This window comes from Camelus ferus, chromosome 25 (assembly GCF_009834535.1).
Source record: "Camelus ferus isolate YT-003-E chromosome 25, BCGSAC_Cfer_1.0, whole genome shotgun sequence".
In the NCBI taxonomy this organism is placed as follows: domain Eukaryota; kingdom Metazoa; phylum Chordata; class Mammalia; order Artiodactyla; family Camelidae; genus Camelus; species Camelus ferus.
In genome coordinates, this window is record NC_045720.1 from 7,194,648 (window position 1) to 7,222,254 (window position 27,607).

The 27,607-nt window shown below is 49.8% G+C and overlaps 2 protein-coding genes across 3 annotated transcripts in view; one reads left to right on the forward strand and one right to left on the reverse strand.

The window, feature by feature from the left end:
* The window catches only part of TG (thyroglobulin), a 203,521-nt gene that overhangs the window by 31,560 nt on the left and 144,354 nt on the right, over positions 1-27,607 (reverse strand). For both annotated transcript variants that reach the window (XM_006189206.1, XM_032467670.1), the window contains one exon: positions 769-933. In XM_006189206.1, coding sequence (XP_006189268.1) covers positions 769-933 — 165 coding nt within the window. The remainder of the gene's footprint in view (positions 1-768; positions 934-27,607) is intronic.
* The window catches only part of SLA (Src like adaptor), a 31,243-nt gene continuing 23,703 nt past the window's right edge, over positions 20,068-27,607 (forward strand). Inside the window, exon 1 of the mRNA XM_014563010.2 lies at positions 20,068-20,253. The gene's annotated coding sequence lies outside the window, so the exon portion shown is untranslated. The remainder of the gene's footprint in view (positions 20,254-27,607) is intronic.

Genomic DNA, 27,607 nt, shown 5'->3' on the forward strand with positions numbered 1-27,607 from the left:
AGTGTCGGGGTGGGAAGCTGAGTCTCCAGATCTACTGGGAGGAATGGGTAAGGCTGAGCCTGGTGTTGTGTGAGCCAGGCGGGAGGAGACATTGACTGAGGAGGGGTGGTGGCCAAAGGCAGGATGTGCCAGGGAAATCCATCAGCTTTAGCCGCTGTCTGATCAGCCCACATTCAGAGGAGGTGAGGATAAACCCCACTCCAGGTCTGCAAGTCCAGGCTCACTGCCTAAGGGATTAAGCCACCAGCTCAGATGATAGTTATTCCTGCTAGTTTCCCTTTCATTAACATCAGGGCCAGCCAGAGATGGGGGGCCGTGAGCAGGATCCTTACAGGCTGGAAGAGGGAGCACACAGGTCTATCTAAGGGGGCATGGTGGCCTCACTCCACTGCAGCCGTGACCATAATGCTCAGTACATGTAGCAGTGACGTGACTGGGTGCCATCATGGTCCCAGACCAGGCAAGACCCTTTCCTCAGGTCACCTCATTTTCCTCTCCTAGTAACTCTATAAGGCTCACAGCATCACTCCCATTGTACAGATAAAATCCTATGTGCAGAGAGATCTGTCCACCTTCAGGACCCGTGCGTGATCCATTACGGACTGTGGCCCACACACGGCCCTGGCGGTCAGGGAATACGCATTCTAGCTCCAGCTGGTCATCAGCCTACTGTGTGGCCTTGGGTGGGCCCTGTCTCCTTTCCTGGCCCAGTTTCCTTTTGTAAGAGATCAGAGAACGTCCCTCCCCAACTTGCACACGAGTGCCCACCTTGGTCTGGGCGTCATTGAGGATGTTGGCAGGCTCCTGGCGGAGGCAGGACACCGTCTCTCGGATGGGTGATGGGGGGCAGCCGACCTCCTTTGCCAAAGCAGCTGCCTGCTGCTGAGCCCTCTCCGGCCTGATGACAGCGGCGGGGGAGAATGCGGAGCCGCCCTGGAAGAGAAGGCAGACTCAGGGCCGGTAGTCTCACTCACGTCCTTCCCCCACTCAGCCCAGAGGCCGCAGGGCCACATCAGGGTTCTGCATCCTTCATCCAGGCTGGGAGTCCCGGGACCCTTCCCAGGAGGCCCGCAGGCATGTGGGAGGTCAGGACTGATAGGTGTCATGTCAACATGCTGTGGGATCTTGAACGAGTCTCCCCAGGCCTCAGTTTCCTGTGAGATGAGGGCAGTGGGTGCAGTGATCTTCAGTCCTGGCTGTGAACTAAAGTTGTACATTGAGGCAAAGAGCTGGTTAAACCGGAACAAAGATCAGAACAGTCCGCTGGGAAGAGGGCTCTGCAAAAAGTAGACACATCCCACCACCGCCTCCTGGGGCTCCTTAAATAGCAAGCTCTCAAGAACTGTGTCTGCTTTGTCTCATGTAATTGTCACAAGGATATGGGGGCAGGAGGGACAGCGGCCATCCTCACTCTGCAGACAAGACAAACTGAGGCTCCGAAAGGACAGGAAGAATTTTCATTTATCAAGTACCTAATATGTACCAGGAGCTAGGAGCTTGGCAACAATGATTTTAAGTACTTCATATATATTTACTCATTAAATCCTCTCCACAACTCTGAGATGTAAATGTTATTTACCCCCTTACCATAGAGGAAAGTAAGGCACAGAGAGGTTCAGTATCCTGCCCATCGTCACACAGCTGGTGGGTGGCAGAGCCAGGAATCCAGTCCAGGCAGCCCACCCCCCGGTGGTGCTCTCAACCCCACATTAGGCCCTGTGTGTTTTCACGTCCAGAACAAGACGGTGCATCACATCCTTGAGCTGACCTGTCCCCTCTTGCTCTGATGTAAGCAGAGCACTGATGTGGCTGACTCCGTGGTGGGTGTTCCCATGTGCACCTCCACCCTGAGTTAAGATACCGGCAACACCGAGCTCGGCTTCCTCGTATGTGAAATGGGTTTACCGGAGGGCGCCGCCCTTTCTGGGTCTTTCAGAGGACCATTGAATTAAAGCAGAAGCAGCATTCTGGAAACTGTAAAGTGAGGTGCCATGCTCACCTGGATCGTTGGTGCTATGACTCATCGTGTCAAAGAGACAACAGATAGATGTGTACAGGGGAGGAGACCCGTCCTCCCAAGTGCCCACTGGATGGATTTCCTGGGATAAGGGAGTGCGTTCCAGTGCTGCCTCCCGGGAGGTCCCAGTGGGCTTTGTGGGTCAAGTCAGGACTGAAGGGTCACCAGCAAAGCACAGGCGTTGCAATGAAAACAGGCTGCCCCGAGGTAGACAGAGAGCTGAGGGCAGCCCTGGGCAGAGCGGATACCCACAGGGCAGGCAGAGGGCCGGGGCCCAGGACTGCGCCTGTCCTCAGGGAGAGTCGAGGCCCCGAATCCCAGGCTCTAAATGCAGCGCAGGGTAGAAGCTCTGTGTCCCAGACCTGGCCCCAGTTCCACAGGCTGGCTTCACATGCTCACCAACCCCTCTTCTTCCTGGGTAACAGAAGTACTGACCCACGTGGCCTGTCGAGGGAGGCTGAGATGCCTAAAAAACTCAGGAGCCAGTCTCTGTGGAGTATTTCTGTGCATCCTTTGTATGTGACGGATATTAATTTACTGAAGCCTCACAACCATCCCACGAGGCAGGTGGACTTCTCACCCCATTTTATAGATGAGCAGGTGAAGGCACAGGGAGGCCCTGGTGATCTCCAGCCAAGGGCTTGCCCTGAGCTTCAGGGCAAGGGAGAACCCTAACTCCCAGGCTTAAGCAGTAGTAAAAGTAAAATGCCCAGCCTGCCAGGGCCTGGAAGTCGGCAGCAGTGGCCGCAAGTGAGGGTCACGACGATTGAGCCCCAGTGTGGAGGCTCTGTGCCTGCGGGTTTACCTTTCTATTGATAAGGGATCAGCTTTTCTGAGAAGCACTGGATGTGCTTAGTCTTAAGGGAAAACACACACACACAAACTCACACACACACACACACACACACATTCGAGATGTTCGAGGTCAAAGCCCCATGTTTTACATCATCAATTGAGCTGAAAAGTGCAGAGCACTGAGCTGGGACTCTGAGCCCAGCTTCGCCCACCGGTAGGCTGTGGGGAGATGTGGATTTCAGGATGGGGCCCTGCATTGTGTTCTACATTTTCTACAAATAGAAAAAGCCAGAGTCCCTGATAGGGTGAGGATGTGGTTAAAGGCGTGGGTTTTACGCTGATATCACAAGACGGCTCGGAGAACATTCCTCCCTGCGAGTACTTTGTTTTAATCGATCTTTCTGAAGGAAACCACGTTCTTCATGGAAAATCAGTGGTTATACAAGCCAACGGCTAGCCCAGCCCTCACTTTGAAGCACCTGATTGGAGACAAAGAACCTGGGGGCTGGAGGTGGGGGTTGGGGTGGGAGGAGGTGCAGAGTTGTGAAAAGACCTGGGGCTTTGGGGGCAGAAGGACCAGGTTCAAACTCCAGGCTTGCTACTGGCTGATGAACTAACCTTGGGCAAGTGAGTGACAGCTGGGCCATAGTCTCCCCATCTGTGAATGGGGGTGATGACCCCACCTCACAGGTCACGGTGAGGGTGCCCAGGAAGAGGGGGAGATGGCCTCCGCCTGGTGGGCAGCGATGTTCCTATTGCTCTTAGCACCACAGGGCCCATGGGACTGGCTGTGGGGTTGCTCCAGCCTGCCCTGTCACGCCAGCTGTCCCCAGGCCTGGGCCCGCACTTTATCTCAATCTGACCTAGCTATCAAATGGCAGTGAGTTTCCACTTGTTTTCTTTTTAACTTTAAAAATAGTGCAGGGACAAACCACAATTGCTGACCACTTCTTTTTCTCTTGAACATGGTAAAGCATCTTGACCTCAGTCAGCCACTGTGGTCACTTCTGAGTCAGGGCCTACCCCTGGCCAAGCACAGGCACAGACCACAAGGCTAAGATAGAAAGACACACTCACAGTACAATCACACACACACACACACACACACACACTCACGCAGAGACACACACACAGCCACACACACAGCCATACACAGGCACACACTCAAAAACACTCTCACAGAGACACAGATAGAAAGACACCCCACATGCACACTCACACACACAGACACACTCACACACACAAACATACAGACACACCAGACCTCCTTGAAACTGACACCTCAGTGAACCACTCGCAGGCCTTCCACGGAAAGCAACAAGGAGGGGGTGGTTCCTGTGACAAAGGTGGCCGTCCCAGGAGGGCCCCGTGGTCCTTTCTTAGGCAGTCAGTGAGTCTGAGGAGGGGCTCTGGGTGGAAGGTGTGGCTTCCAGGAGGTGCCGGCTCCTCATCCCCGTCCCAGTACTGCTCACCCTGCCCTGCCCCTCCTCGCACGTGGGCTCCTTGTCTGTAAGGGGGATGGTGATGGGTGGTCTTTGCTTCTTGGGGAAGGAGGGGACAGGTGGGAAGCTAGGTAGGCGCCGGCTGGGGCACTGTGTGGAATCAAGGGGTCCATTTATGCAGAGCCCCTGAGACAGCGCCCTGCACGTAGACACAGAAATGGTGGCAATAATTATCATTAAAATAGGGCTCACTATGTGCCATACATTGTGGGAAAGCCGTGCATGTACAGGCTGATTCATACCCCTGAACGCCCCTATGAGGTCGGTACAGTGTGATCAGGACCTCACAGGTGATGAAACGCAGGGGCAGAGATGGGGCCCCCGCCCCACGTCTCAGGTCTGGACGGGTGGCAGAGGGATGTGATGGCACCAGGATCTGAACCCAGGCACGTGGCTCCTTACCAACATGTCCTAACTACTGTGTGTCCTCAGTCTTACACCTGTGGTCGCCAGTCTCTTTCCATCTCTGCACAAATGTGAGGCCAAAGCAATGTGGGAGGTCAGGGCTCTGGGTCAAGGCAGACCGGGTTTTAACTCCCGCTCTGCCCGTTGCCACCTTGCCACCCACCTTCGTCATTCTGAGCTTCCAGCTCCTGACTGGGAAAATGGGGACGTTACGATGAACATTTGCAGAGATGATGTACAGACTGAACAAGGCAATGGATGTAAACTACTTACCACAAAGTTGTCATTCGGTGAAGTCACTTGTAACTGTCATGGTGAATATTGTTATCCATGCGTTTAACTCCTACAATCTGACTTATTATCATGGCCTAAAAAACTCAATTAAACCCATCGTTACAAACTAAGTGACAGGAAGTAAGTCCCCTGTGATCTCTGCCTTGGAGGCCTGCTCACGCTCACTGCCCACTTTTTGAAAATATGGACTATATCCAGCAGAACACACATATCAGTGGCCTCAAGACAAGGCTCTCTATCATCAGGGTAAAGAGAGAGCCAGGATTTCTCATGCTTTGAAAATTCAGAGTGGGGAGGGATTTCTGAGCAAGAGGGTGGTCCGGAGGAAGCTATACAGAAGTAGGACTTGAGTGAGCTTTGATGGGAGGAAATGATTAGAGAAAAGGAAAGAGAGCAGGTGGCCACTCTTGGGGGACTGGGCAGGGATGGCAGGTGAACCCAGAGGTCTGATACCTAAAGGAGCCGTAGGGGACAGGTGCTGGCTTCAAATATCTCAGCGTCCTCAGGACAGGACTTGGAACTCAGGAAAATATGTACTGAATGAGTAAGCCAGTGACTGAGTAAGTGAATGGATGGATGGATGGATGGATGGATGGACCAATTAATTCTCCTGAGTGAAGAAAGGTGTGCGCGTAGAAGGGTGGCAAGGAACAAAGTTGAGAGGGCATTAAATCCAACCTAAGCAAGAGATGCAGTTAGAAGGTAGGAAACCCCAGGGTACTATCCCACAGGCAACGAGGATTCAGCAAAGGCTTCTTAACAGGGTGCTGCACAAGGTATCTCAGAAACGTCAGCGAGTCATTTGCGCATCGTAGCGCTGAAAATGGCACACAGCACCCAGTAGACTCTTAGCAAAGGAGCATCGAGGTCTCCTGAACGTGAACTCCTGACGGCAGAAGCTGGGATGGTTATTCCTTTACCCCCAGAGCCGAGCACAAAGCTTGGTGCGTAGAAGTCCTTTGCTAGACACTGGTGAGCAGAATGGAACTCAGATGAATGGCTGGGTGGTGGATTGACTGCTGAGTGGGGTGAACGGGAGAGAGGACCCGTGTGAAGCTGGGAGCCCAGCAGAGGCTCGTGTGGTCTGAGGAGACAGGGGCGAGGCGTGAACTGCAGCATCATTGCCACTGCCCTGCATCGGACCCTCTCCTGGGAGCTGGCCCAAACCTGGCAGATTGCAACCAGAATATTGCAGACATGTGGCTTGGGAGATGACGTTGAGGCAGCCAAGACAGCTTGCGGAGAAATGCAAACTAAAGCAGAGATGGACTTTAAAAAAATCTTCTTTTCATCCAAGTCAGTGCAGTATTATTCTCTTTCATCTTTTCTAAACTGAAATCATCTTTACTTGATCCCTAAAAGCATGAGTTTTACTCTAATTTGTAGCACTTCAATTTTGGCAAAACTTCAGTAAAAGGGATGATCGTTAGCACAAAACCTTCATCTTAAAACCCTAGTCTTAGGGCATCGGAGCACGCATCCCACTTCTTCTCGGGAATCAGCGGTTCTTGGTTTTCCTTGGTGAAGCTCAGGGGATGTGGATGGAGAAAAAACCAAAAAGCACATCTTAGCCCTTGTTAATGTGGCTTGAATATCAGCTGAGGTGTTGCTGTTGCCCCGAAGCATCTTCACACCCGGTGCGGGGGTGAATCGCCGTCTAGGAGAGCACGTGAGTGGCAAGGAGGTTGAAGGAGGTTCAGCGAGCGACGCTGCTTTTGCAGAGAAGTGTGAGTGTACAAAATACTCCACCTCTCCAAGCCCCAGGGCCTCCACCACAAAGCCCCGGCCTCACAGCCTCGTCCCAAGAGGTGCACGAAGCGCGCTGCGGCGGGAGCTCAGCGCGGCGCCTGGGGCAGAGCACGTGCTCCCCTGGCGTCCGTTCCTTCTGCTCCTCTTACTTCTACGGGTCCTCCCAGGAGGCCGATGGCACACTGGCCCTTTACTCACTAAGTCTACATGGTCGTTCTCTTTAACACTTTGAAAACAACGTCAAGTATGGAAAAGTGGTGTAGCACCTCACCAATCGTGGCTGATTGCAGGAGTCAGAGGCTGCAGGGAGCACCAGCAGCCCGGTCCCCCCGAGGGGCAGGGGACTGGGCAGGAGGCACGGCTTGGCTTCACGGCCACTTCTGCTTCCTCCTGACCCTCTCCTGACTCCCAACCTCTCTCCACCTGCATCTCCCCACCTTCAAGTTGTGTAACTTTTAAAGGGAAGTGGAAGCAAATCAAACATTTCTAAAGTACGTCTTGAGAGCCAGGTCATTCATGCACGTGTTCACATCTCATCCTCACAACAGCCTTATAAGGATTATCACTCCCACTTTACAGATGGAGAGACTGAGGCCCAGAGTGGACAAGCACGTTGTTCAAGGTCTTGGGACTGAGAGCAGCAGAGCCAGGACTATAACACTTGCACTGTTCCCCCATGCTGTCCTCCCGACAGCTGGAAACGAGAACTCAGCCCATCACTCCGATTTTCCTCTCCACTTGGGAGTGGCTGATGGAGGATGACTCGTAAACAAGTCCTTTGCAAGAGTGGCCAGGACAGAGAGAAGAAAGGCGGGGCAAGGCTGGCTTCTCCCGAGGCAGGAGTGCCAAAGGAGAGAGGTCTCCCACAGCAACGGCTCGGAAAGGCCTGTTGTCATGATGTCGTTATGTCTGCAGCCTGGAGAAGTCACGCGGAGACAAACCAGAACCCACTCTGGGTCACTCTGACGTGCGTTTACAAAGTACCATGCTCTGCTTTATATGAAGCACTGGCTCAGACTGTCACATTTAAATACCCACCCGATGAAGCAGGAAGAGCCAATGTTATTTGAAAAGGAAATACATTACTTATTTAATCACCCTTTTGTACATTCTCCACTTCATTCCAAAAAGAAACCAGGGTACACTCAGGAAGGACTGTCGAGGAAGTTTAATAACCTGCCAGTACCAGGTGAAAGGCTTTAACCCCACGTTTCCGACCCCGAGATGCTGTGGTTTTCCCATGCCTCAGCGGATGGCAGGGATCGTGTGAAATTCAGAGCAGCCCGTCCCGCTTGCCCCCTCCCCACCGCCAGTCACTCTGCCAGGCTCTTGGGCTAGTCCAACTTTATCAATTCCCGGAGCTCCCTATTAATTCCAGGGGAGGGAACCAAGGGCAAGTCTTACGGGCTTTTTATACTTTTCAGAATATTCTTTCTTCTGATGAATTCATACTAAACTCCTAATTAAAAAAAAAATCTAATTACATTTAAGGCTCAATCCCATACTAAAATACAACTTCTCCTTGTCAAGAGGAAAGCAGTCATAATCACTGACCAGCGGACAAGCGGCAGGCCAAGACCATTTAAGACCCCTCAGCAGGGGAATAAGGGGTGGAGCAGAAGGGAGCCCCCCGAGGGCGAAGGGCGGTGGTCCTGACTGAGAGGCGTGGCCCGAGAACAAGCCTGGCCGTCAGCACGGGCTTGTCCAAACGCCAGTCCTCTGCACACCCTAGAAAAAGGCCAGCGTGTATTGCTCTCCTCCACTGGTGTCACCTCAGTCTAGTTAAAGGAGCAACTTCTGCCATTTCTACAGCCAAAACAGCAGCGCAAAGATCAATAGTAGAAAACACAGGTGAGCAAAGGAAAGAAAATTAAAATTACATGTAATCCTCCCAAACGAGGAGCATGACAGCTAAGTGCTGTTCGCCTCCCAGCATGTCTCCTTCATTTGTGTGTGTGTGTGTGTGTGTGTGTGTGTGTGTGTGTTTGCATATTTACGTGCAGGAACTAGGAAGAGCATACTGATTCTGAACCTGTCTTTTTCACCTCACAGGCCATTGTGACTATCACTCTGCACCAGTATCTCTTCACTTAGCAGACTGTTTCCAGTGCCACCTGCATCGCGTATGTAGGCTGCTGGGGAGAGTCGTGGAGAGACTGGGGGCAGCTGCAGGCCAGGTAGTGTGGCAGTCTTGGATGCAAAGCTCAGCTCCGACTTGTAGTTTTTGATTTGGACTCCTTCTTAATCTGTAAGAAGGAGTGTAATGGTTCTGACAGCTTCCCCAGAGGACTGCTGTACTGAGAAAGGAGACGATTTTCTTATAACATTGGGTACCTTGCGCACTGCAAGTATTCAATAAATGAGAGCTATTAATGTCTCTAGTTTGATGCTGTTTTAGACAACACTGAGATGCACATCCTTATAGCTGAATCTAGTCACGTATCTATGACTTGCTTATTACACACAATTACTGGGTCAAAAGGTATCTACATTTTTTTTTCCTGAGAGATAATGAAAATGTATTGCACAGTTTACGCAATGTTTTAATGGTCTCCCGTTAAGTAGATACCATGTGGAAAAACCTTTATTAAAGGAAAATATTTTTTGTATTACATACGTATGATGAACATTTCAATAGTATGTTAAGCCATGTTTCTTGGCCTCTATAGCTAACTTTTTGAAAAATGGCTTTATTGAGATATAAGTCACATACCATCCAGTTCACTCATTTAAAGCATACAATTCAATGGCTTTTAGTTATATTCACAGAGTTGTGCAAACATCACCATAATCTAGTTTTAGAATATTTTCATCATCCCACAGAGAAATCTAGTACCCATCCCTCAGCCCCTATCAACCACTAACGTACTTTCTGTCTCTATGGAGACGCTAATTCTGCACGTGTTATACAAATGGAATCATACCATGTGTGGCCTTTTGTGTCTGGCTGCCTTCACTGCATCCATGCTGTAGCACAAAAGCGTCGGTACTTCATTCCTTTTTGTTGCTGAATAATATTCCATTGCATAGATATGTGATATTTTGTGCCTGTATTTATCAGCTGATGGAAATTTGGGTTGTTTCTACTTTTTGATGATCATAAACAATGCTGCTGTGAGCATTCATGTTCAATTTTGTGTGCATGGGTATATGTCATGTCATTTCTCTTGGCTGTATTCCTAAGAATGGAACTTCTGGGTCATATGGTAACACTATATTTAACCCTTTGAGAAGCTGCCAAAATGTTTTCTAAAGCAGCTGCACCATTTTATATTGCCACAAGCAATGCACAAATGTTCCAATCTCTCTACATTCTCAGCAACACTCATTATTGTCTTTTATTATTTTTAGAGCAATTTTAGTGGATATGAAGTGGTATCTCATTGTGGTTTTAATTTGCATTTCCCTAACATCGAGTGATTCTGAGCATCTTTTCAGGTGCTTATGGGCCATTTGTATATCTTTGGAGAAATATCTATTCAGATCCTTTGCCCATTTTAAAATTGGGTTGTCTTTTTGTTAGTGAGTTTTTAAGTATTCTCTTTATATTCTGGATACAAGTCCTTTATCAGATACATGATTTGCAAGCATTTTGTTCCATTCTGTGAGTTGCCTTTTCGCTTTCTCAATGCTATTTTTTGCAGTACAAAAGTTTATAGCTTTGATGAAGTCCAATGTATTTATTTATCTTTTTGCTGCATGTGCTTTTGGAATCATATCCAAGAAACCATTGCTTCACCTAAGGTCCAGGAGTCCTGCTTTGCATTCTAAATATACATATTATAAAACATTATTTTTTACAATGTGCTGCCGGATTGCCCTGCAAAAAGGTTGCACCTTGGTGTGTTATTATTTGCAAACTTAAACCACCAACCAACCGTGTCTACACGTGGAGAAAAGGGAAGGCAGGAACCAGCAGGTGGTGGGCACCTGGTGTGTTCTACACACTTTACATCATCTTCTCAGTTTGTGCTCACTGAGACTCTGGACCAGGGAGCAGTGGCTGTGCCCCTTTTATTAAGGAGGGACAAAGCCTCAGAGAAGATAAATGACCTGCCCCAAATCACCCAGTGCTCACGAGCCACTTATCTCTGAATCACCACACCGCCTGGCCTCCGTGTGGCAGAAGGAAGAGGGATGGGGCATCTGTGTGCTCTCAGCCTCACATCTCCTGACATCCTTGGCGAACACTGCTCTCCACGTGGTTCGGCTGCAAACTGTCCCCCTCACCTGCCGATGTTCTGTGTGGAGGCCTTGCCCCAGGGTCCGCTGCGGGGAGCCCTCTGGAGGGGAGGGGGCCTCCGGGGCACTTGCTCTAGCTTGGCTTTGCCCCTTCAGAACAGAGCTGAGGCTCCAGTCACGCTTTTCCTCTAGGCTCTTGGAGACTTGACAAAATGCCTTTTTTTCCATCTGCCACAAACATTACATCCCATGGCCTCAGTCACCTTCTGGCTGTCAGAAACCATTTAAACGCTTGGCACTTGAAAAGCACTGATTTCCTAGGCAAAGGTGTCACCCTTTAAAAGTGACCCCCAGATGATGGCCCAGGCTGTGCCTGCTCCCATATTTAAAGAGAGTTGAAAGGACAGGCTCCTGAGTCTTTCCCTCCGTCTCAACCAGCAGTTCACAGGTACACACTGGGTAGGGAGCACCTCTTAAAAATAATTTCGTAAGAATAACTTGTAAAGTGCCTAAACATTTCTCTCGAGTCACTGCTTCCTGTAGCTTTGTTTTAGGGACCAGCTGGCCCAGAATAATGCCTAGGGCAGCTGGGACCGCATGGAGGAGATGGAAAGTCTTGGCCCTGGAGGATGTCAGTCTGTTTGGTAAGGTTGGGATTTTATTCATCCCTCTTAGGTTTGTCATGTGGGATGGTGACATCAGGACATATATGAGGTACCGGGGGCAGCAGCCCTGGCCCAGCGCTGTGTTTGTCTGTCTAACTTCAAGGGGGGAAGATGGAGAGGCGAGAAGCCCTGCCAGTACCCCCGGCCCAGAGGAGCCGGCTCCCAACTGAAGCCTCGTGGCTCCGCTTGTTTTTCATATAATTTGACTCTGGGATCAGCCACGGCGCAGGAAGAACTACCCCACCAACATGACACCTAGACGATGGCAGAGCCTAGCCCAGACTTCTAGAAGGGAGAAGCCATGTCTGATTACTATTCTCTTCTCTGTCACCTCCGATTGCCTCCCTCTCCCCACGTCCCCTCTTCTTGCCTTCTTCCTCCCTCCTTCCTTCTTGAGTGAAAGGCACCGACCAGCTCCTGAGCAGGAGACAGGGCTCAAGGTGCCTGCCCTGGAGAAGAGCAGGGGGTGTGGAGGTTCTGAGATTCTGGGGGTTGTGGACGGCCTTGTGAGTGCAGGAACTGAGCCAGCTGGGGGGCTGGGGGGCAGGGTGGCCTCCCGGGGGACAGTACACCAGGAGGGGTGACCTGGGCTGCATGGACCAGTGGTGGCTCTGTGCAGAGAGCGGCAGGAGCAGAGCAGAGAGGAGGGACGCAGCCCAGAGCTGGTTTGACATCCCTGGAGGGGTCGTCTGAGGAAGGGGTGCCTTGGCAACAGGTTGGACTGGGAGGAGGGACTTCCTGGGGGCCACACGCAAAGGCATGGGTGAGGGGGCTGCCCAGGGGAGTTCAGTTAAAGGGTGCCAGAGTCAGGTTCTGGACTGGGAGTCCCTGCGCTGGAGCCATAATTCACACAGACCCTCTTTCCAAACTTTTCCATGTGGGCAATCCCAGGGGACTCTTGCTGAGGTGCTGACGCATCTGTATGAACTAAATAGGTATGCTCCTGAATCCCTGTCCCTGCTGAGCTCCTGGAATCCATTTCACATCATTTGTAACATCATCCCCTTCAAATTTGTCAGGTGAAAACAAGTATAAGATATTCTATAGTGCAGGCAAAAAAAAAAAAAAAAAGGGCCGAGCATGGGCTTTGGGATTAGAGAAATCTTACTGAATCCTGTGTTGACAACTTGGTAAGTGGCTTTACTCTCTGGGTCTCAATTTCCCCACCTGTAAAACGGGTACATGTTAATGTCTTAAGGCGCGGCAGCAAGAGCATGGGCTACGGGTCCATCATTAGCCCAGGTTCAAGTCCAGCATCCCCTCTTAACCATCTCTGTGTCCTTAGGAAAGCTATTTGAATTCCCCATCCCTCCGTTTCCTCAAATATACAACTAGAGTAAGAAGAATGTTTACCTCCTTTGTTTGCAGAGATGAACAGATAACAGGTAACGTGCTCACACGTGTCAGGTTCCCCGTAAGCAGTAGCAGTCATTACACTCATAACTGGTATTTCCAAGAATCCACGTGAAAATTAAATGAAATAACAGATTTGGAAAATGTAACCTGTGGAGCACTGTTCAGAGGTCAGTTGTTATGATTTCTGATGTGACTGTTACTCTAACTAAAATATAAAAAATAGTGAAATAGTCTCCAGTCTCAAGAAGGCTTTTGAGGTTGAAATTTTGTTTTGGCCAAGGATATTTTAAGCAGCTTAGCATGTCTCTCCTCTCCTGTGCCTCCTCGGGGGACCCATGCTGCTGGGTGTAATTAGTTGTGGCTCAGTGGGTGCTGAAGCCAAGGCTGCCTGACAATTTCACACCCATCCAGTGGCTTATAAATGGATGACACCATTCTAAATTACAGCAAGGCCGGTTTCCAGCTTGCCCTTATTTAGATGACAACCCCAGAACCCTGTCATGAGTACAAAGCACATCTCACAGAAGTATTAAGGCCTTGCAGAATGAAAGAGTGAGAGAGGGGACGTTAATAAAAGCCATAATCATTCTGTTGAGATCTGAGCCTCATTTTGTGCTGTTAAAGCACATGTCGAGGTGGTTGGCGAGTTTTACTGTGATCACTGTTCATGAGATGAAAAAACAGGGGCAAAGCAGTTAAGAGGCCTGACTCCTGTCCTGCTGGGAAGCTAATCTCAGAGGCTTTATCTCTAAATGTCCAGCCCTCTGTTTCTACCATCCCAGGGACGCAGCCTGCTCTTCTGCTACAAGCTAGTCTGTTCTCAGGATAATTCCACGCACATCCTTGAGCACCTTCTGTATGCCAGCTGCTGCGGGGGATCTGAGGATGATTAAGGCCTTAAGAAAGTTTGTAATCTACAGGGAGGGGAGTTTCATTTCTTTTTTCTCACTCCCTCTGTCCCATCCTCCAATTCTCCCTCCCTTTTGCCCTTCCTGCCTCCTAGTAAATATGTGATGGTTGCTCTGGCAAGGTGCCAATCACTGACAAAACCGGTAGGCTCCCTGTCTTTATGGGACTTACAATTTTTGGAAGTCAGACCAACATAGAGATGGGAAAAGGAAGTGTCAGATAGAACCCTGAAAAAACTTCCTTTGTGGGCCCTGATCCCACCCGGGGCTACCATGCACTGGCTTTTCTTTGCCGTGGGAAGACTGCCCCTTGTCTTTGTTCCAAGAGGAGTTCACAAGGATCTCGTGCCTTTCCCAGAAGATAGACTATGTATTTGCACCAGGGGAAGATAACTTGAAATGTTTCAAAATTCCTTGTTAAAGAAGCCTCTTTGTTTAGAAATGAGGCCTGTCTCCTCCTTTATGTTTCTGTTAGAGTCTTGGTCTCCCAAATGGGATGCATGAGACAATCCACTGCAGCACAGGAAGAAAATTCTGGAATACTTACTTAGAACTATCACTTAATTCATTTTATCCTTTTGAAATATTTTTATATTTATAATGCATATATTAATAGAGCCATCTGTGTATCTAATTGATGACTGTATATAAATAATGATAGATGTGCATAAGTGGGGGATGCTTACTCAAAACTTTTTACTGTCACGATCAAAAAGTTTGGAGATAATTGCATTAGAGGACAGGAAGAGGCCCTTTTCTCGGGTGGGGGTTGAAGAAAGCAGAGCAGAGCTGGAATGTCACCATGGACCCACAGTGTCTGCCCTGCTGGGAGGAATAAAAGTGACCAGCAAACTTCTTGCCTCTGGGAGAGTTGTGGGTTATTCTGGCGAAAGGCTCGGCGGCAGACAGATGGCTTCACCTCTGCCATCCGGCCTCACCATCAGGGCCACAGAGCCTGAGCCAGGCTGTGGAATGGTCCACTAGGACAGCTAAACAACCTCGCCTTTGGACAGAGGGTAAGAGCAGGGGGGACAGGGCTTGGCCCCCACCTATTACAGGGGGTTAAGGGAACAGAGCCCTTCAACCAGGCTCTGACCCTGTAAGATGAAAGGATCAAGCCCTGGCTGGCCCAAACGGGAGACTCATCCCTGATTCTGGCAGATCCTAAAATGAGGGGAAGGTCATTCCAGGCAGGTCAACGGAACAGCAGGAGTAAATTCAGAGGCAAAATCAGCAGAGCCTGTCCAGGCAGTAGGAGAAAGTGGAAGGAAACTGAGAAAGCAGGTTGGAGCAGTGAGGACCCCATGAGGAATCCACACAAATGCCAGCACAGTGCAGGGATGAGGCGCTGCCTGGACGGCTGGGGCAGAACTGGGCTGAGACTGAACTGATCTAAGGGTCACCTCTTCAGCCTGTCCCACATGCATTTGAAAGGGAAAAAGAGATCACGGGACGCAGGATGACTGATGAGTGGCGGACATGAAGTTACTTCCAGCTCCAGACAAGATGTACCTGAAATCATCCATAAAAAAAAAAAAAAAAAAAAAAAAAAAAAAGAGCAGGCACAAACTGAACGTCCTGGCCAGCACCACCAGATGTGTAGCCTTAGTGGACTCCCTTCATGTTCAAGGTTGAGCTGAACATCACCCCTCCATCCAGCCTCAGGGCCACTGCAACATTTTGAACCATTTCTTATGGTTTCCCTCACCGTCGAACCCCCACCATGCTGCCCTGTCATTGAGGTCCATTCCTGGCTCCTGTTCGCTGACCTCCTGGATGGCAGGGCATGTGTCCCAGGCACCTTTGTGCCCCCAGAGCTCAGCCTCATGGCTGGTGTGAGACTAATATATGTGTAATACAATGTTCATTTAAATAAATGATCGCTGTTAGATCTAGAAAACAGAAGAGTTTGCATCTTAGTGCATCTAGAGGAAGTTAGTAAGGAAAGCAAAGTTGCAAAGTTGGGAGGACTGAAATCGGGCCCCTGTTCAGGGAGCTCCCCAAGTTCTGAGAAATCTGCTGACCGCTTTATCAACCTCCGAGGTGGATGCAGTGGGGTGATGTTGAGCAACAACAGAAAAGAACAGCCCTGGTGAATCAACACGTCTGTGCAACTCATCACAGCAGAGAAGTCCAGCGCAAATAGAACCCCTACTTTTCTTTTTCCTGAAGAGACTGTCAGCTCCAATAAGGTTCCCAAAGAAACACAAAGATTCTGATGACATACATTTAGGTCCTACTCTCGCTGGAGAATTCAGCTCATCTGGATGGCCCACTTCAAAGACACTATCAAAAAAGAAAATTGCAGGCCAATATCTTTGATGAATATAGATGCAAAAAGACTCAACAAAATGTTAGCAAACCGAATTCAACCACACATAAAAAAGATGATACACTATGACCCAGTTGGATTCATCCCAGAGTCACAAGGGTGGTTCAAGATACACAAATCAATCAATGTGATACGCCACAGCAAAACAAGAAAGGACAAAAACAACATGATCATCTCAATAGATGCAGAAAAAGCATTTGATAAAATGTAGCATCCATTCATGATTTTAAAAACTCCTACTAAAGTGGATATGGAGGGAACATAGCTCAATGTAATAAAAACTAATTATGACAAACCCACACCCAACATAATACTCAACAGCAAAAATTTGAAAGCCTTTCTGCTAAAATCTGGAACAAGACAGGGTGCCTGCTCTCACCACTTCTATTCAACATAGTATTGGAAGTCCCAGCCACAGCAATCAGACAAGAAAAAGAAATTAAAAGGAGCCAAATTGGAAGGGAAGAAGTAAAATTCTCACAATATGCAGATGACAGAATACTGTATATGGATGGACCACTTACTCAACTCTGCCGATAATTCCAGAAATATGAAAAACTCCCACCTCTAGAGAAACAATAGGGTCTGCCATCTCCCTGATGGTTTTCATGGTTAGCTGATTCAAGATATTTGGGATCTTGGGTGTCCTTGCAAAGGTTTCTGAACCTCTCTATGAGCCAAAATGGTGTTACTCATCCTCCTTCCTTCCTAGGTTGTGTGGGTTCTTGGAGGATGTGCATAGATTAACAGCATAGTGCTAGGCACACAGTGGGGGACCACAGAATATGGGTGCCTCCCTTTCCTTTCAAAGCGGAGCATAAGCCGGGGAGGGCAGGGAAGGGCAGGACTCACACATAACCACTGAGCCCGGCACTGAGCCTTGCCCCAAAGAGATGACCCATGGGGAGTTTACTAATGCTTGAGGTTGCCTTTTTCATCTTCTAACTTTTCCAGCATTTACATAGAAAGAAGGAGAAATAATTTTGAGTAGCACTGGGAATCTGGTAACACTAGATCAAGCTGTACACTGTGGGGCTTAAACACTTCCTCCCTGGCCACATGACACCAAGTCGCCCTTACCTCCTAGAACCTGGAGCCCGGCTGAGACCTGAAGCTGGAGAGGTGGGCTCTGCATCGCTTGGGTTGGGAGACCTGCGGGCCCCCAGTAGGGGAAGCAACACCTGGTTCCCGGCAACACTAAGTGCGTAAAGCTAGTTGTTTACAAAGTGGAACGTTTCATTTCGATAAGGTGATGACTGCCCCTTAAGTTCGAGGAAATTAACCGAGCAAATCTCAAGCCCTGGGGGCGTCTTGCTCACCTGACTGTGGATGTTAGCCTGGATCCCAATAGCTGATTAACTCGCACAGCCCTCCGGAAATCAGGTGTTCTCACACGGATGGACTTGGGTGTCTCCGTGAGCTCTAAAGCGTGACAGGCTGACTCGTTGTCACCTGGTCGGGGCTCACTCCATACTTATACTTAAAGACCTCGGTGGGGGCATCCCCTGCCAAGTGTGGGCTCCGACCTCCACACCAACCCCCACTCGGGCCACAGCCCAAGATTCCTTGCGGCCCAGAGGACAGCGTCAGGAATATTTGCTGGAACAAACCCTGTTTTGGTGCGGTCACACCAGGGGTGAGAGGGAGGCAGTGAAACACCGCGGCCAGGGCTAGTCAGTAGCAGCCCTAGGCCGCCTGCCACACACTAGAAATGAGCAGAGTGCATCCTGCGACCCCAGCTCCCAGGGCTCCAAACTCCAAGCTTCTCCTCGTGCGGCAGCTTCTCTGGTTCATGGACTACTCCCTCCAGTGGAGACCCCTCTATGGTCCCCACCTGCCAGCCGTCTGCCTCCATCATCAGCTCAGGGCTGCCTTAGGCTCCACTGTGCCTGACCCCCACCCTCCAAAGTCCATGTTAAGCCAGGAGCTCCTTCTGCAGCAGCCTCTGATGCTCCAGTTTGTCCCAAGATCCGCTCCTTTTCTTCCCGAGGGTCTCCGCAAATGGCACAGAGCCCCCCCCCCCCCGCCTCTGCCCCCCCTCCCCAACCACCTGTGGGAAGTAGCAGCTCCCAGGCCCCTCTGTCACTCTGGCCAGTTCACTTCCTTACAGAGTCCCTGTAGTTGACAGCTGCCATAGTTAAGTCTTTGTCCCGTGGCTCCCCTAGAGAAGATACGCTCAGTGAAGGTGGGGCTGTGTGCACAGCTGAATTCCTGTGTCTGGAGAATTTTTTTAATAAATGATTGAATGAGGGAATGAATTAAGAGTCTAACTCATCAGAGGTTCTCAGCAAATATTTGTTGAAAAGTTGCCACAAACCTCATACCTTCTGAATATCAATTCAAACCTCTTTTACTCCTCTATGGGAATTTGAGGGGGAAAAAAACACAGTTCTGCTTCTGTCTGCCCGTCTGCTCTTTCCCAGCTGGGCAAACCACCCGTTCAGTCTTTGCAACATTTCCTCTGTACCTTCCCAGGGTGCCGTGCGCGGAGCGCGGACTTTCACAAGTTGTCTAAGGAAGCATCTCTAGTACAGAGCTCCTTCTAAATTTAGAAGCAGCCCTGGTGTTTTTAATTCATCTTCAATAATAATGCTGAGAAAGGTTTCTAAATGACTGTCCCTGGTGGCTGTGTCGGCCCCGCTGGCTTGGAACCGTGTCATCAGCCCTAGACACTGGCCCTGGCTCTGCTTCGAGACCAGCTGTGTGGTTCCGGGCAAGTCGCTGGAGGCTCTGTCTTCTCTGCAAAGTAGGGGGTCGGCCAGGGCTCTCAGGGCCGCCCAGCAGGCCATCTGGCATTCCCTGCTCACACTCCCAGGCACCCCCGCCTGGAGCTGGCGCCCTGGCAGCTTCTGCGACTGTCTGCCACCAACAAGCCATGGGCCTGGGCTGTCTCGCTTGAGACACACATGCTATGAACCAGGAACTGTATCCTATTATTTTTAAAAAGTTTTAGACCCTTCAGAAAGATGAAATAGTGTGATGCACATATGCCTTCACTTAGATTCACCAAGAGTGAACATGTTGCCACCTTGATTTCTGTCTCTCTCATTCTCTTTCTCTTTATGTGTGTGTATTTTCTTTCTCAATAGAGACAGCATGACTCCACCGTGCATTTCCTAAGAACCAGCACATTCTGCACATAATGGTCACATCATCATTACACCCGAGAACATCACCGTTATGACACAAATTACCTTAAGTACAGTCTACACTTCAATACCCCCCACCTCCATCCCAGTAACGTTCTTTCTAGTCCTTTTCCTTGATCCAGGACCCAGTCAAGCATCCCGCATCCAGTTGCCATGTTTTCTTACTCAGCTTCGATCAGGAACCTGGGGGAGCTAACTATTTGTCATAATCTTTTTAGTTTCTTCTGGTTGCAGCCCAGCCGAGGAGCGGTGTGTCTCCCCCAGGAAGGCTAGTGGGCTGCCCCTTTCTGTAGAGGGTCTTTGATACCCACTATTTCAAGCCACTGCCAATTAAAAACTGGCCTACAGCAGAGCCAGGGCCAGCAGCTCTGCTCTGGGGTCCACCGGGCAGCGACATCAAGAAACTGAGAAAAGAGAAGCTGCAGCTCTGAGCCACGGCCTCCTCGGACCCAGTGGGCTTTGGGGACCGTGAAAGCAGCTCTCAGCCTCCTTGGCCTTTTAATTAGAGCAAAAAAAGAAGTTCCAGTGTCTGAAACCGGAGTGTAGCCGGGACATTTAGAATCAAGCTGCCCACATTCCCAAGTGCTTTGTAAAAAAAAAACAAAAGAAGCACACCATTATCTTCCCTGTCCTTACAGAGAGAAGTCTGCTCCGTGTGGTTGCTGAAAACAGGAACCTGCCTTCTGCAAGCCCCGCGCCTTCCTCGTTTCTAGCAGAGGAAGTGTGCAGCCGGTTTAGCAACTGCCCTTCCTGAGAGCATGGCCTCCTGGGCTCCCGCTCCGGGCCCTGCTGCCCACTCACTCCGCCGCAGAAGCCACTGCTGATGGAGAGGCGGTGACGGTGCTCCTGGCAGCCCTTCCTCGGCTACTCCCAGGGGACATGATGCCCGGCTACTGAAGGTATCCTGGGGGACATGGCAGGGGCCGGGTGGGGAGAGGCTTTGGGACCCCTGAGACACACAGCTGGCAGCGGGTTCACTTTCTGGAGACCGATGTGCTCCAGGAGGACAGGCAGGGCCAGGTACCCAGCACAGTGGCCAGCACGTTGTGGCTGCTCAGTGGACGTCTGATGCATAACTTCATGACCAGAGGGGTGGAGAGAGCTTGGGCCGGGCACATTCCTGCCAGAGGAGATTCTCCAGCCACTAGACATCCTGGCACATAGCAGGCTTCTTACCAAGGACACCACTGCTCACTCCCAGACTTTCTAGCAGTGTGACCTTGGGCGAGACAGTGAAACCTCTCCAGGCCTTCACTCTCTCCTCTGCGAAGTGGGAATAGTGGTACCCAGCTCACACAGGTATCGGGCAGATTAAAGGAGCTAACATATGCAAAGTGCCCAGGCCAGTTTCAGACACGCAGTACGGACTCCGTAAGTGCGATCAGTGTAGGTCATAACATCTAAGGGTGCACGGAGCCCAGGCTGGCGGACGGACCATGATGGTGCTCCCAGGAGCTGGGTGTGTGGACCTTCTCTGGGAAGATGCCAACGAGAATCGATGACAATAAACAACTGTAATCCAAGAAGGTGGGACGTGTGACGGGCAGGAGTAGGAATCAAGGAAAGGCAAACATGACAGACATATAAAACCTGAAAACAAAATGCTAGAATGAGAAGAGCTTTTGGAGAACTAGAATTCCCTAAGGAAGATGGCACGCTCCACATCCTTTGAGGTTCTTATGTGTCCAGAGAGCCAGTTAGCAGGGAAATGACCTGGGTTTTGGCCTTAGAATGTCCTGAATCGGGGTCATGCATGTGGTGGGAAGGGATGGCGTCTACCATGATGAATGGTTGGGGAGGAGTGTTGCATGAAAAGTTATTTCCCTGCAGTGCAGTCCTCAGAACAATCCTGTTAAGATGATGACTATTGTTTGCTTTCCACAAATGAGACAACAATGGTCAGAGAGGTTAAGTGATTCGGCCAAGTCACACAGCTGGTGAGAGGCCCTAGGCCTCCAGGGGCTGAGGGGTGGGGGAGGAAGAGCCTTAGTGACAGCAAGTGTGGGAAGGACAGACATGTGTATTTAAAGCAGTGCTCATTGTTTCAGGGGAAATGCACCCAATGGTCTGCAAATTGTCATTCTGCAGTTTGCTGTGAGATGCTAGAAACTGGGCAGTGGTCTTTTGAAAACTTGGGCTGGGGTGAGCCCAAGTCAAAGTTCTGGCCAAATCTGTTGCAATCCATATTCTCCGGTTGAAAAATACTAGGAAAAAATACTATTCAAGAGTGCTTAATATGCTCTGAAAAATATTATATTAATAATAGTAAAAAAAAAAAAAAAACCCTATGGAACAGACAGACTGCAACCTATTTAGGTTTCTGCATTTTCAACAGATCTAGAATCAGGGAAGAAAGACCAGGGACACCCATTGTTTTAATCAGCTACACCTGAGCCAGCACTCTGGGTCAGTGGCCAATGCGCTGTGTGACTCTGGGCAAGTCACTTTGCTTCTCTGAGAGGTAGTTTCTTCATCATAAAAAGAAGACCAGTTTCCTTGTGTGTTTGTAAGAAGTTTAAATTATATGCAATATGTAGTAGAGGCTAAATGCTAAGTAGTACCTACTTGCTATCATTCCCAACCCAGACAATTAAAGTACACCGAGTTACTGGTCTATTTCTAGGCAGTAAACAGTAACACATAGTGTTAAATAGGACACATCAAACTGCACAGCTGATGACCAGGATTCTCAATTTTTCTGAATGCTTATCTCTGCGTGTTCCTCCATCACATGTAAGTGAAACAGATAAGAGTAGGTTTGTATTACGGCAAACCGAAATCATTTTCCTAATAGAGAAAAAAATGTCCCCACTCTGAGTTTTGAGAGCTGGTGATGTATTTCCAAGGGGAGTGTGTCTTTCTTAAAGACTTAGGAATTATTCATTCTGGTAAACCCCAGTCAGCTTCCTGCATTAATAGCTGCTGCTGGTTTTTAATTTTTTTGTTTGACATTCAGCAAGAATTTATTTCCCCCTGCTCTGAGAGAAGCTGGAGCTTAAAATTCTCATTAAAATTTTCCAGCATGTCAGGCCAGACCATTTGGTTCTTGTCAGCAAACTGAAGGCTCTGTTAGTACATATATCCACCCACCCATCCATCCATCCATCCATCCATCTATCCTTTCCCGTAATAAATATGCACTGAGGCCACACCCATGTGTCTGACTTCCCCCTCTCCCTCCTCCCCAAGAGTTCCAAAGGAAATAAGTACATTGGGTCTGAACCACTTCCTCCCATCTGAGAACCACCAAGGGAGGGGGCTCATTTCATTCCGGTAACTCGAGCTGCAGACAGAAACTGTGGGGCCTCTGAGTGGCTCACTTTTGTTGTCAAACAGCTTTGCAAAGTCACACTTCCCTCCTTGGCATCACCCAGGCAGCTGGGACCACGGCGGGAGGACTTGGGGGGTGTCGGGGGAGGAAAGGTGGGGAGACTAAGGAGCTTCAGAAGACAGTAGGAGTTGTCCCCCGGGTTGTCCTGAGGGGAAAAGGACCACCGTGAGAGGGTCAGGCTGCCCCTGCAGGCACAGCCCCTCCTGCCCGCACTGTGCTGGGTACTTTGTAGACAATACCTTCCCCACTCAATCAAATTCAGTGAGCGCTTACTATAGGCCAGGCACCTGCTAGGCGATGATTTTTCATTGAGGATGTGATCAGCATGGACCGTGTGCTCAGGGAGTCTACAACAGCAACACACGCTTAAGGAAGCAAGTACACGATGACGAATTGTGGTGTGTGCCATTCTGAGAACAGAGCCCAGGACAGGGGGAGGAGGGGAGCCAGTTGTCAGTGAGGTCTTTCCATTCAGTTCTCACGTTAGCCCTGGGAGGCAGCCACGCTCCTTCTCAAGTACAGATGTGCGTCTCCCCCCGCTCCTTCCCACTCCCATGGCCTCCAAGTCACATGGAAAAATCAGCTTAAAACTCACAACCTCTGAATAAAACTTCCAAGCACCCAGGGAGTCAGGACCCACTTCCCGGTATGCTACTCTATCAATACACCTGTGGGTCCATCTGCGGGGTACCTGTGATGTCCCTGACCCTGCGGCACACAAAAGAGTAGCACCGTGATCTGATCATAAAGAAAGGGTCGATGCAGCTTTATGTCATCCTCCATCCTCTTCCTTATGCCCCAGAGCAGAGTTAAGAGCTGGGCTCTGGATCCAAACGGCTAGATTCAAATCCTGCCTCCACTTCTAAGTAGCTCGGTGACCTCGGACAAGTTACTTCAATGCTCTGGTCTCGGTTTCCTCAGTCACACAAATGACGGCACATGTCTCTCACACCGATTTTCTAATCCTTACTTGTGAAAACCCAGCAAGGAATATATGGTTATGCTCATTTTAAAAACAAAAACAAACAAACAAAAATGGAAAGAAGTTTACTGGCTTCCTAAGGGGTGAAACTGAAATTTGCCCCAGTACCAACTCGTCCCAAATCTGGCTTCTTTCTATGACATCTTAAAATGACCATAAAATGTTTTGCAGAATGCCTCCATCCTGGTCTTAGGATGGAGCGGAGGCTCCCTGTTAGCCTGAGGGTATATGAGATCCCCCTGGGCACCCAAGGATGGAAGGGGCCAGAACACAGGCTTGTGGACACAAGGGTCAGTCTTGACAAGTGGGCAATGTCTCTCTGTGCTGGACAGAGTGCTGGACAGAGTGCTGGACAGGGAGTCAGAACTCTTATCCAAACTTACTGAGTGGCTTTGAGCCGATTGCTTGCCCTCTCTGAGCCTTTTCTTTTTGGTTTTTTTTTTTTTTTAATTGAAGTACCATCAGTTACAATGTGTCAGTTTCTGGGGAGCTGCTTGCTCTCCGCAGGTCCTGGCCGGCCAGTGCCCCACAAGCCCCCGCCCGACCGTAGTCTCCTCCACTGTGTAGGACAAGGAGAGCAAGACAGGACTGGGGGCAAGGAGGACAGGCCTGTGGCTGCACCTGCCTGGAGAAGAGAGCGGGGAACAATGTGGGTCACAAGGCAGGCGCACCTGTTGAACAAGGTCAGGATGTGGTGGGGTGCCCCCCGGAAATCCTGCGAGATCCTTGGCTGGGGAACCAACCGATGTTCAGCCCCTGTCCCAGCTCTCACTGCTCCTAGTGCAGAATGTCAGACCATAGGCAACTCGAAGCAAGTCCCAAGTCAGCTGGGTGGGTACCGAGTACCAGTCACCCAGGTAGGGGAATAGGATAGTTGAGGCAAAAGGACCATGAGCCATTGTCTGACCCAACCCTTTCCCCCATCATACTTGAGGACCTGAGACCCAAGGAGGGGAAGGACTGCTCAAGCTTGCAAGGTGACTTAGCTGGCTACCCAGTACACGCAAGGGATCCAGTGTGGGTTAATTTTTAGCTCTCGCATTTTATCAGACTTATCTCTGCCTTAGATATCACTTTAATTTAATCCTCAAAACAACCCCTCAGGGCATGTATTCTTATCTGAGATTTCTGGATTCGGAAACTGAGGCTCAGAGAATTACAGTAACTTGCCAAAGGACACACAGCCAGTAGACTGTGACCTGGAATCTGAACTCAGGCTTGCCTGCTTAGAAAAAAACACTTTTTAAATCCCCCTCATTCTTCCCTAGTTCTGCTTCTGATTATGAAAGCAATTCAGGCACGTGGGAGAATTGGGAGATTTTAGGAAGGTATAAAGATGAAATTGATAAATTCATCTACAAAATCACTGCTCAGAGAGAGCCCTTGGAAACACCTTGGAAAGAATTTCCTTTAACATTTTTCTACATATATGCACATGCACATTAAAGTTTTATAAACTGAGACAATATGAGCATGGCTAGTTTTTCTTCCTTTTTTTTTTTTTTTTTTACCCATAGCATTAAACATTAATAGTTCTTTAAAACAATGCTATGACATGCTGGAGAACATTCGACATAATTCACTCCTGTCCTTCTGACCACTCCGGGCCACCTAAGAGTGGCCGTGACAAGTGAACCTAAGCAAGCCTTAACTGGCTTCTCTCTCCTTCCCCTCTGCTCCCCTAGCCAGATCCCCAGCCCTAGGCTTCCAAACGCTGCCGCCTGACAACCAAGAGATCCCTCAAGACCTACATGTCCTCTGGACTAAAGTTTCACCCAAAGTTTGCTTCAGTGACCTTTCAAAATCACTTTCTATTGCAGTCTGGGACTGGACCAGAGGGCGGGGAAGCAGCACCGGACTGCATGGTAGTTGAGAGCATGGGTTTTGGAGTCAGGTGGACTTGGTTTGAAGCCTAGCTTTCTCTCTTGCTAGTCATCTAACCTCAAACATGTTACTTAGTTTATCTTACCTATAGAGCGGGGCTCTTGTGAGTGACCCGAGGTGTCACGGCTGTAAAGGCTGAGCCGGGTGCCTGGCAGGGAGGGAGGGCTGATCAACCCCCATGGTGGCGGAGGGCCGTACTATCACTGCTGCTGTTGGGGTCCAGATGTGATGGATGAGGTCCCCACGTGCCATCACGCTTCCACACCTTAGAAGCAGGTCGTGTGGAAGGGCTTTCACTGTCACTGGAAGAGATTTCTAAGGCCAGAGGGAGGGCTGCATCCCTGAGTAGGTTTTCACGTTCGAACTGCCATCAAGGTTTCCCAGCAGGGCCTGGTTGTACCGCAGAGTCCGGACCCACCTGCCCTCAGCTGGGGCTCCTTAGCTCTGGCCCCCGCAGAGCCATATTATGAAGGGGTTCCAGCTACTTCCTTTCCGACAGCCAAGCCTGGCTTTTAGACAGGCTAAAGGTGGCAAAGGTGCGTGGAATTGTTCTGAGCTGCCGCCCAGGGACTGGAAGGTGCTGAGAAGCCAGAGCCCCTGGGTGTATAAGATAATGCAGAGCTCATGAGGAAAGGCTCCCTGATCTGGTCAAACAGAAATCAGCTGGAGAAGGCACAGCCCACATTCCTGCGACCTCTCCAGCCATCCACTGACCAGAGCCCCTCCGTGACCCTGCTTCCTGTGGAGACAGCAGTGTGGTCCTGGGGAAAGGATGAGGGGCTCTGAAATCCGGAGAGGCAGGTGGGTCCCTGCATCCCTGCCCTGTGGGGGTTCCGGACCTGGGCACGTGGGCAGGTGAGCTAACTGGCTGACCTCCATACCAAGAAAGTGAAAGAGGTGTGTCTGCCTCCTGGGAGGCTTGGAAGATGAAATGCCACAGTGTCTGCGGATCGGCCACCAGCAGGTGACCACAGAGCACACGTGGACTGCCTTCCCCTGATCCTGAGGGATGCAAAGACAAGGTTTGAATTCTGTCCAGTGGGATTTCACAAGAACGTGATAACGGGTCTTTTCTCTTAATAATTTTCAAGAAGCCTTGACTGTTAGAATTAAAGGGCTTAAGTGATTCTTTCCTTGGAGATCACCTTTTCTGCCCATTTCACTTTTCAGAAGAGTAAACTTAGATCTGAGGTCCCAGGTCCCCCAGAGAAGGTAGTGTTGGTCCAAAGACTAGGGGGAAAGAAGAGGCAAAGACCAGTTTCGATCCCCTGACATCACAAAGGGAGGAAGAAACAGAGACTGTTCAGAGCCAATGGTAATTAACTCATTTCTTTTTGGCCCTCTTCTTATTGCTTCTAGAAGCAGTTAGGTCTCACAAACCCTCTCTCCCACCTCCAGTCACTGCATAAAACTGTCACGGATTAAATCAGATTGTTCAGCCATTTCATTAGGGAGACTCCAGCCCTCAGTCTCTGGGGACACTTTCACTCCTCAACTCAAAGCCTCTTTCAGATGAGTTACCTCCTTCCTGGAGACGACAGGAAGCTAGTAAGCGGACCACCAAGGGCAGCTGGACAGATGGGTTTTTCTGAACCGCACGGGACATGGTGCCTACAGCCCCACCCAGGCCCCTGCCCTCGGCGCGCGCCCACCTGCCAGACAGAAACAGGGAGAGAGGAGACGCGTGTCCGACAAAGACCCGGGCTCCTAGCATCCGCTCCACCTTTCTCATCTCAAGACTCGAGGCTTGTTACTTTTCTTGAATGGACCTCAGTTTTCCCATCTGAAAAATGCAAGTTTCAAGTCTTTTGTTTTGTTTTGTTTTCCTATATTGGATTCCCTGAATCACCCCCAGATAGCACACAAATGCTTGAGAAGATTTATAATGTTGTTGGGAAGAGAGGTGGAGTTAGAATTTGAGAGATGACAACCTTGAGAGATGACAAAACCTTTTCCTCACGACTTCTCTGGAGTTGCTGATGTCATGATGAGGGTCAGACATGAAGGCAGGAGGCTGCTGCCTAGAAACAGCTCAGAAGGAGAAGAGGGGGTAGGA